General features: G+C 41.1%; 1 protein-coding gene across 2 annotated transcripts in view; it reads right to left on the bottom strand.

Moving 5' to 3' along the window:
• The window catches only part of fam168a (family with sequence similarity 168 member A), a 38,219-nt gene continuing 27,226 nt past the window's right edge, over positions 1–10,993 (bottom strand). The window contains exons 2-8 of one of the 2 annotated variants that reach the window (XM_063493168.1): positions 10,778–10,885; positions 10,037–10,128; positions 7,902–7,979; positions 3,400–3,545; positions 2,420–2,606; positions 1,723–1,849; positions 1–1,482 (exon numbers count right to left, since the gene is read on the bottom strand). In XM_063493168.1, the coding sequence (XP_063349238.1) occupies positions 1,737–1,849; positions 2,420–2,606; positions 3,400–3,545; positions 7,902–7,979; positions 10,037–10,128; positions 10,778–10,839 (678 nt within the window). In that variant the 5' untranslated portion in view covers positions 10,840–10,885 and the 3' untranslated portion in view covers positions 1–1,482; positions 1,723–1,736. The remainder of the gene's footprint in view (positions 1,483–1,722; positions 1,850–2,419; positions 2,607–3,399; positions 3,546–7,901; positions 7,980–10,036; positions 10,129–10,777; positions 10,886–10,993) is intronic. The other variant, XM_063493169.1, reaches the window with a different exon arrangement.

Genomic DNA, 10,993 nt, shown 5'->3' with positions numbered 1-10,993 from the left:
ATTCAATAGTCTGGGCTCTCATCTGCAGGCCGTTTGGTTATTAGTCCTCGTCTGGAAAATGGAAGGAGGAGGACGAGATGATATATTCACAGTGAGAAAAATCAATGTGCATCACATACAGCACAAAAGAGCCGTCTGTTTGTGCACCTCCTTGCAGGCGAGATGTAACAAACTTAAATCTCTTGTACCTTAAGATGACAGCTGTGAATATGTCATCTTGTCTACTGTCCTCATTCCTTCCGGCTCTCCTCCGACATCACCACCAATCCCTTTAAACTCCATCACTGCTGGCTGTGTCTCCCATGCACACCCCAGAAATCCATATATGTGTGTATGTGTGTGTGTGTGCGCGCGCGTGTGCGTGAGTGTGCGTGTACACCAGCTAAAACATAACTGGAGGTACTGTACAATAAGCGCCACTAAGTGACGGTGTTTCCCAAAACACAACAGGAGCCCCTGTGTGTGTGTGTGTGTGTGTGTGTGTGTGTGTCAGAAAGTGTGCACGACCATCCAAGCTGTTGTCACAGTTAGTATAGCTGTATTTTTTAAGGTTTTAAATGTACTTACCTACTCTAACCACAGAAAAAAGCTGACATGACCCAAACCACCCAGGAACGTCCTCTATAGCTAGGATAAAATTTTGATAGTGTCACAACATACCAGCCTGCATAGTATGTAGCATGATGTTTGTACTAGGTACAATGCTAAAGCGGACGAAAAATGTGACGCGTAGCATTACAGGTGATGGCTGGTCAGTGCTCATAGCACTCCCATGGAGACGTAACAACCGGGATGACAAACTGACTACTGCTGGACACAGCTACACTGGAAGACGACCGAGATCAAACTGAAAAAGGATGAGGAAGAATTTGGGGGGAGAGACTGCAAAGTAAGGTAACTCATCTGAGTGTGGCAAAAAGAAGGAACATTAAAAATCAACAATCTGTAAAACTAAAATCCTAGTTGTGTTGAAACCCTGTGCTGATATCTAGTCATTAAAAAATTTGGCAGCATAAGTCAATAAGTCTTTGTGACCGATGGAGATGATGAAGAATAAGTGCCCAATATTCTCCAGCCAGCTGAGTTGCAGCAGGCAGAAACACGCACACTCACTCACACACACGCACGCACACACACACACCAGCACAACACAGTAACAGGAGCGCTCGACACCCGTGATTGGTCAAGAGTCCTTCTGGAGTTCCAATGACAGACACAGCAAAGAAAAATGAGGAAATGAAATAAAATAACCATACAAAATAAGATAATGATTGGTTGGCAGATGAAAAGGAAAAAAGAAAAAGAAAACAAAGAAAAAGCAGCTTTTGTAAAAACGTTAGAGAATGTCGCATAATAACAATGATAGTAAAGTGGCTGTTGCACTTTAGTTTTGTTCTTGCAGACAGATGCAGAGTTCCCGTGATTACTGACGGGAGCTCGCGGTAAGATTCGAGCAGTTGCATACGATGGTGGACTCCAGATCTGGTGGGAAAGAAAAGCAGAGGCACACATAGGTGATTGAGTTAAGACTGCCTCAGACCTCTGAGGGAAGAAGGGGAAAAAAATGGCGAGGCAGCGCGGTTTGTTAAAGTCGAGAGAGACGGGGACGAGATGAGGAAAGGAAAAGGTGGAGAGGAGGGGAAGAAAAGGAGGAACCACCAGATGGAGCACAGAAACATCTTAAAGAGGAGGATATGAAACAGCAGGAGGGGAGATACTTACATGATGGATGGGCTCTACCAGTGAGGCGGTACGTAGCTGTACCCAGGTGTCCCTTGGGGCCTGTAGGTTGGCACAGTAACTGGGTGTGCTCCAATTGGGGGGTGTTGTGGCGTTGTCAGCAGAGTCCCTACACAAAGAAAACACCACCAAGGATGCAAAATCAATTTGTACCTGAGCTGCATCTACCAATCATGCACTTCTTTTTGGTTTTTTGCAGCAAAAAGGCAATAAAATAAAGAAGAAAATGTTTTTTTTAAGTCCAGGGACTTAAGGTAGGACTAAAAAGGTAACAAAGGGTCTTTGCTAAAAACATTTAAAATACACCAAGACGCATTGGCCTGCACCATCTTCACAGATACTATCAGGGCTATTGCACTTTCACCCATCACAGGTGGGCAACAAAATCACACATTTTCATTTTTCTTTACCTTCTCAGGGCAAAGATGAAGAAAACGATCCTTTAATTAATGCTATAGCTTTTTTTAAGCAAACAAATTCAAAAGCTTTCATCAGTGCAGTAATAATAATATTAATACCAATTACAAAAAACACATCAGATGCCCTGCTGACACAGCCCCAAAGGGATTTGTGTCTCCTCTAGTAGAGCCATCACAAATTATGGTCAAGAGTGAAGAACAGTCATTATGTTGGTACCATATTAGGCCCACATGGAAAGAGTTCACAGTTGCTTTCATACCTGCGCTCATGGCCATGGTTGTCCCAGCTACCATCCCCATGGCAGCCATGCCGTTGTTGCGAGGAGCAGGTACGGGAACAGGGGCCGGGTAGAGGGCTGTGGAGGGGATGCTGTTAGGCTGCACCACGGTGGTGTGATGGATCACATGTGGCTGAGCAGCAAACACTGGCTGGGTGTAGTACGCTCCCTGTCAGGACAAAACATCGGAAAACCTTCAATGATTGCAAAACATCTTAGCAGAAGAAACTTCTTCAAGTGATTTTGCATTACAAGAACAAGCAAAACAGACTGAAACACAATACTTTGAAATGGACAGAAATCAAAGCCGTCTCTTCTTTCCACTGCACTTTTCAAAGCACCAAATTACAAAACAACAAAATAATTGCCTTATTGTTGTTTTATTGTGTGCGACTGAATCTCAAAACTAAGTTCAATTCAATCCGTTTTCTAATTTAATAATAGCGAATGTTTATTTCCCCGCATCTTTGGATAACCAAGCGTGTTACTACTGGCTAAAATGTGCCATAACAAAAATCAGCCAACGTCAAATGTCTGTGTTTTCATTCATCCAGGTCACGGTTGTCTAAGGACATTAGAAAATAAAGCAAGGGTTCTTTAGCCCTCGCTGATGGTAGAGAGTGACATATTCTGTATCCAAACAGTGTCCCTGTAGGCTGGAGAAATGCGCTTTTCACTCAACAGTCCAATTCTGCAGAACAGAAGCTACCTACGAACACAATAAGTGCTCTGAATTTAAACGAGGAGAATCAACAGCCATGTGACAGACCATTTACTGTCACAAACCGCTTCGCCTAATTGTTTTTAATACAGAGTAAAACGACGCAGACTGAGCAGGCAGCACAAATGTATTTACCGGAGTGGCTGCGTTAAACGGTTATGGCAGCCGAGCAGCTGCAGCAACAAACCCCATCAACATTTTTCACTGTTAAAGTAACAAACGCCACTCCAGACATCCTCACCTGTGTGTATAGGTTCTGCTGAGGGTAGGCACTGCGGATGGGGTACATAGCTGTCGGGTACGGGGTAGGGGTCGGAGTATAAGGAGGAGGGGCTCCATTTGACTGAGTGGGGGGCACTTTGTATGGAGTTCCTGCTGGAGTATATCCTATAAAACGAAAGAAAAGAGAAATACAACATAAATTCACCAGCTCACCAAGAAGAGGTCTTCTTAAATCTAGGAGAGTTTCTTATTTACACATCAATAACACATTAGAATAATGAGACTGAATTCTCCACACTGTCTTTAGTCAGTTGAGCTCTCACACTGGGTTTTTATGAGTAACTCTATACCTTAAACATTTCATTGTTGTGTGTGTTTCTATGTTTAGGGGGAGCAGCAGCAACCAAAGCGAGTACAGACTCACCCTTTTAGCACTAGTCCTCACATCTCATTATTTGCATTTCCTATAAAATCCACCAGATGGGGACGACTGCCATCTTTTGATGGGATTTGAATATCAAAACAATAAAGCTGACAGTTTATGTATATTTATCCAGTTTAAGCACGAGCTTTGAAGATAGGGGCTTTGCACTGTGTATTGAAAAAGCCATCTACTGACTGTATGTGAGGCATTTTCAGTTTTTTTTCACAGATTATATTCTGCAGTATACGCTGAAACCAACAACCACAGCAGAGCTGCAACACCATTTCACATAGTATCCCCCCTTTAGCTGACGCTACGTCACTGGATGAAAAGCATGACGTTGGGGACAGTAAAGGAATCTGGATCAGACCGCTGCATTCATGTCCGCTCTGATCTCTGGGGGTGTAGTACCTCTGAGCCGCCACCTGGAGGAGCCTGAAGGTCAAACATGCTACTAGCTAGTTGCTGCTGCTGTGGAGCTTATGAAAGCGCTTTTCTCACACAAGGACAAGGGAACAAAGAGATGCTGGAGCTGCTCTGTGGCTAAAAGTCTCTCTCTGTGTGTGTGTGTGTGTGTGCGCGCGCGCACACACACACACACACACACACACACACACACACACACGCTCTCACATTCATTCTTTGCTCTAACATGCATGCAGGGCATTAAAGGACAATGGTGTGTGACAATCACACAAAAGCCCTGCTGATAGAAAACACTTTGTCTCCTCAGCGGTCTTGAGAAATAATGACCAAGACACGTTTTCTAATCAGACGGAGGCTGGCTTGTCTGGCCGATTCATTGTTGTCACTGATACAAAATCTAAACATTTTAATTTCCCCATAAATTAACCACTGTGGAGTAAAGGGTAAGATATCTGCAGTCAAGCACACACACACACACACACACAACAAAAACAAAACAAAACAAAAAAAACCCCAAACCAAAACAACCCTGATAATGAGTCTCGGGTTTCGGCTGGAACAAAGCTGACAGAGCTTTGCCAAAGCATACCTGATATTTGGTTAGACTTCCAAAAGACGGAAAACAAACTCAGGGAGGGAACAAGGGGAGGAAGCTTCAAAAGCGGCACAGATGAAAAGTACAACCCCCACCCTCTCTGCTCGAGTACCACACTCAATATTTAAGACAATAGAAAACAATTTCAGCTGCTATCTTTGCTCCCTGCTGAGGAAATTAAATTTAATCCATACGTCCAGTAGCATTTTTTTCCTGAAAGGTATTTTAATCAAAATTTAAAGCAATCAATAGATTCTTGCATGATTATATATCACATCTTTACTGCTGTTATAAAAACCCATTATCATTATCTCTGAATTCAGTAACAATGCATGCGTTCAAAGACTCCATTAAATAAAAACATCTTGCTGACACTACAAATCATTTACTTATTTATTTTTCCCTGAGCTCATCATCAGTCCCATTCATTTCACCATTCCTACTCTTTTGGGTTTTTTTTTTTTTTTAATCTTTTCTGTGCTGTTTGCTTGTCTTTTGTTCCTGTTTTATTTAATTGCTCAACGTTGAGCAATCCTTGTTGACTTCCTTCCTCGCCTACCCCCATTCAGATCAAATTGCATTACTGTATAATTACCTTTATTACCACAAATCTGCACAAGATTGAAAAATTGATATCCCGAATGAGCAGAACGATGAATTTAATGCTTTCAAGCAATGTAATAAATGTTTTTTCTTATGCTTGGACTACAAGAAAGCCTGCAATCACCAAACCTAAACCATCTATACATACATATCTGGAAAGCACAACTGTAGTCCCATCTGCTGGGGGGACCACACAATGAACCCCAACAGAGCATGCATTTGCTGCTATATGGGCACTAGCAGCTGCTACTGGCTAGCTTCCCACTCCTTCGCCATTAATGCCCCTTTAGGCTGAGATCACCACTTAATTCATATTGCCTTTAAACGACTCGAGTCTGTGTGGAGCTCTAAACAACATTGTAACTGCATGAGTGATGGTAATGCTCCGTCAATTTTTATGAGCACGGTTTGGTTCGTAACTTAATTGTAACCGCACGTGACTCTGATAACCATTAAATATGTAGGAAACTGTATTTGCTTTAGGTTAAACACGCATCATAAACGGACAAACTCATTGCATCTCTACGCAGCGCTGCAGAGCCGCAGTAGCAGTGATGGATCCTTTTTAAATTAAAATGTCATCAGTGTGTAATTTATTCAATACATTAAGTGTTAGACAACCTTAACCTTAACACTGACTAACTTTCATTTCACACCATCACATTACTCAACTGCCAGACTGCGCGGTTACCGATTACTCATCAGGAAGACGAAAACATTTCTGAAAATTATTAAGATAAATTGGAGGCGCAGTTTGTTCAGGCTTTTCAAGGCATTTCACAAACACTCGGTTCTGAGTTTTTAATGATCATTTCTGCATCATGGCAGAATTCACAACGAGCAAACTAGGAACAGTAATAGCACTGGACTCAAATTCACCAATGCAGGGATGAAAAAGCACGTATGCTAGGAAAAAAGGGCTTGTGAATTTATGTACTCATTTAACTCCACCTCAGTGTGAGGTTCTCTCCTGTAATCTTGCTGTCATTTTAAGTCATGTTAGTTTCTCTCCTTTGTGCTGCTTCACTCTGCGTGTGGGCGTAACCACTCCAAACCAGCTTGGTCTCATGGTAAAACGAGAGAAAAGACTTTTTTAAATTTTATTTTATTCACACGGACATGAATTGCCACATTTTTGTCCATTAAAGTCAGCATTCCCCTTAAATTCTTGTATTTCAGTTGGAATTACGCTTGGAGCAGCCTGCAGCTCGTATGCTGCCGTGAGGCTTTCAGCGAGGACGCATCACCCTGACAACCAACAAGTCTTTAAAAAAAAAAGAAGAAAAAAAAAAAGAAAAAAGGTGGCAGCGGTTGTAGTTTAACCCAAACAATGATTGAAGGTCTTTTACTGGCTAAACTTAACAGAGCAGTTTTATTAAGGAAGTTAAAGCGCCTCTTGGCTACTGTTGTGATGAACTGATTTTATATAAATAAAACTGAATTAAAAATAGCATGAGTGGCAAAAATGTAGTCATGTAGTTCTCTTAAAAAAAAAAAAAAAAAAAAAAAAAAAAAAAAAAATCTTTCACTTTGTTTACATGTAGATATGAGGAAACTGTGGTCAGGAACAAAAAAAATTGAAATGTCACAAGCTTTTAATAAACTGTTGTGAGACCATCGTGTTGACTTAATGTACACACAGTCATGTAGACATTCAGAGTCTCAGTAAACATGCCCATCAGTGCTTCATCGGGCAACTTAGAATACCATTTTTTTTTTACTAAACTACATATATTTTCTCCATATTTTATATTTTACTTTACTTTTCCAAGTTGATAAAATCATTAGTGTTTTTAAACAATCACAACCATGTGGATGTGATGTGGCCGCCTTGTATTTTGAGCCTGGTCGATGTTACCGTTACTTATTCGGGAGCCAAATGAAGCATGACAGAAATTATTTGTAAAGGTATTTGTCTATTTTCCATCCTGCATTACTTTGCCTTAATATAAATAGTTTCTCATGTTTTAACTATTCTAAGCTTGTATTCAATTCAATTCATTTTTATTTATATAGCACCAAATCACAATAACAGTCGCCTTGAGGTGCTTTATATTATGAGGTGAGACCCTATAATAATAATACAGAGTAAAAACCAACAATCAAACTTCTCACTATAGCCAACTGCTCGCTCATAGGGGGAAGGAAAAAAAAACCCTTTTAACATGAAGAAACCTCTGGCAGAACCAGGCAAATAAATCAACCCAGCAAAGGCAGGCAGAAGAAAACAGTCTAGTAGCTTAATACTTGTAGCTGCATGATAATGATTTGTCTGAATTCATCAGTGTTTGTCTTGCATCGTGCACACAAACTTCAATGGTTCCTTGTAGTGCAATTATCCTTTATTCTTCTTAGGAAAAGAGAAAGAGCCCTCTAATTAACTCTGAAAATTAGTCTAAACTGACAATTTCTCCCAAGATATTACCTTGTTAAATATGAGCTCTCTGTGTATGGGGAGGAGGGTAGAGCTTACCTGGTGGATACCCAGGACTGCCTGTTTGGTACAGGTTGGTGTAGGTAGGAGCTGTAGCAGGATACCCTCCTGGATAGCCTGCAAGATGCCACAGGCGAGACAGAAAATATTAGAAACCTTAACATCGAGCAGAGGGGCCGCAGACACGCACAACTGAAGCCCCCCTCCTCTCCCCAACCCGCTCACTTATTCACACAGACACACAGGTAGGGGAGTATTTGGTTTGAAGCAGGATGTGCACAGATGGCGCTCATTAAAAAAATGTCTGCACCAATAACACAGTTGGCTGAATGCGTCTTACATACACCAATTTGGCAGACGGGACACACCTGCCAATATGGTGTGGGAGGAGAGACAAATTCAGAAACATTAGCAATGCCTGCAGACACGTGCGAGGGATGCACGCACGCATGCACCACGCAACCTCCCGTGCGTCATAAATTACGTGTCGAGCGAACAAAAAGTCAATCTGACCTGCGAAAAAGCTTCTCCTCATAAAAAGGTGCAGGTTCGACAGAGCGAGACAAAGACGATGGAAGTAAAAGGGGAAAAAAAAGCAGCACAGAGTGAAGAGAGGAAGTGTAAGCGAGCTAAGTGCTGTTCTCTCCTCACTCTTTGCTATTATTGGCAGACAGTCTCACAGATCTGTTCTGTAGCCTTGAGCCTCCGCTATATCGAGCTTTGGCTGCTGTAGGTTGAGATACGGTCGGATGTAACAGTTCCAATAAACGCAGTTATAAGACGGTCGAGATGTTAATCACGATCACACAACATCCCGTGTTTATTTCGTTCATGCTAATGCAAAGAATACTGTTTAATTTAACAACACAGCAGCACACGCATGCATAAAATTAAAGCACGGCATAATGAGCACTTAAAAATTTACAGATTGGTTCTGGGAAAAATCAGAAAATAGTAAGTCATCAATCTTCATTGTTTTTGTTTCAGATTTGGAGGATGTGTTTCTGGTCAGAAAAAAAACAAACAAACAGAAATCATGAAGATTTAAAATAAACTTTTTTTTTTAATTTCTCACCTTTTTTGAAGAAAAGAAAAAGTGGCAAAATCTACATTTACACTACAATTCAGTGTTATATTAAAGAAACAGCTTCTTGCCAGTTCATCATAAGCACCAATTAAAGAGTCCTGAATCAGGTGACACATTAACACAACAGATGTTGCTACACTCCAGTTAAACATGTATGCCACGATCCAACTTTAACACTACAAGTTGGATTTTCCCCTTTAACTGCATGCATTCAATCATGTATTGGTTTTATCACAAAAATAAAAATGGGCACAAGAGGAGTTAAAAGTTCCATCTTAAAAATATATATAGATCAGTAGCTTTCACTTCAGTATTTCAGTGTACTATAACTTTATAACCATTATAACCTTTGAGGCCCAAGATTAACAATGGCCTATATTTTTGTCTCTCTCCTTTTATCTCTTCCTGCAAACTCACTTCATTGGGCACTTTATTAGGTGCACTTTGCTCCCTTTGCATTTGTAGCACAGATTCAACAATGAAACATATGGATATGACAGCATCACAAAGTTGCTGCAGTTTTGTCAGCTGCATGTCCATGATGCAATCCCGTTCCACCGCATCCCAAAAGATGCTCTACAAGACTGAGATTTGGTGACTGTGGAGGCACTGTTCATGTCTTGTTGATGCCAAATGTCTATTCTCTGTAAACGTGAGAGATGGTTGTGTGGGAAAATCCCAGTAGATCAGAGGCTTCTAAAATACTCAGACTGCACAAACAACCACACCATGTTCAAAGTTACTTAAATCATCCATTGTGATGCTTTGTTTGAACTTCAACAGGTTATCCTAACAATGACTACATGCCTATAAAAAAAGCAGCTAAACAAGTTCTATTATAAAGTGGCCAGTAAGTGTATATACAAGAGAACATATAATTATATTTTTTACTGTACTGCATAATTGATTGCTGGAGTCACTGGTAGGGATGTTAATAGAAACAATGTTTTTTTGCACAAACTTGAATACAATGTCATATTAGCATTTCTGTCCTATCAGAACTCTGTTAGGCATATCTCAACTGGCTTAAACCTTGGTATTCAGTAGTATTGAAGACGACAGACCTGTACGTCTGTGTACATCTTACCTGTGAAGGCCATATTCTTGGGGTTTCCATATGGGGTTCCAGGCTGGACAGGGCTGTAGACTGGATTCATAGCTGAAGATAACCTGTTCTTACTAGGAGAGAGAAAGAAACAGAGAAAGTGGAAAACAGAAGAGAGAGAGTTAAGAAAAGACAAGGAGGGGAAAATGGAGGGGAAAAGAGACATAAGCCATGTAAACTGGAAAGAAAATTGTTACCATTATCAAGCACACTCACCACACGCATAATCCCAGAGTCAGATTCTTAAAGCGGCATCCAGCTGAAGGATTTTGCCGGCATGCAACAAAATCAAGCCCTGCGACTCCCCAACCTCAAAGCAGGCTCAATATAAGCATGGACTTAAAAACACAGACTGCTAGGATTTAAAAGAAAAATGCACAAGTTCTGACACAAAGGCACAAGAATGCTTGGATTAATTGAAAAAGAACGCTTTGGTTTCCGCTTTGGTTAAATGCTGCTACCTGCCTTATTTTCCCACCACTGCACCAACAAGGCGCTACCTTCTGGGTTTTTCAGACGCGGGGCCAGTAATCAATTCAGATTGGGGAAAATGGTCGGGCTGAAGGTGCCAGATAATGACCCATAAGGCATCGTTCTCCACACCGTAGAAGACCTCAAGTGCACGCTCTTCATTTCCACTTACCTGCTCATTGTGAATACAGGTCTGCGAAATTTCGTGTGTGTGTGTGCGCATGTAAGTGTGTGTGCATGCGTGCCCCGTACCTCTTGTGCGTGTCTGGTTGATACATGAAACTGAATTTGTCTGTGGGATGCCCGCTCGCCATTCTTGCTGTATGCAAATGAGGAAGGAGTGGAAGTGGATATGCAAATCTGAAATTAAAACAGCGAGAGGTCATGATTACAATGAACACAAGGGAAAAAAATTAATTAAAAGAAAAACAGCAAAATAATAATAAAGAAAAAAGCAAGCACCAGTGC

This window comes from Pelmatolapia mariae, linkage group LG14 (genome assembly GCF_036321145.2).
Source record: "Pelmatolapia mariae isolate MD_Pm_ZW linkage group LG14, Pm_UMD_F_2, whole genome shotgun sequence".
Classification (NCBI taxonomy): Eukaryota; Metazoa; Chordata; class Actinopteri; order Cichliformes; family Cichlidae; genus Pelmatolapia; species Pelmatolapia mariae.
The sequence above is the reverse complement of the archived record's forward strand: the minus strand, read 5'-3'. Positions and strand labels throughout refer to the sequence as shown.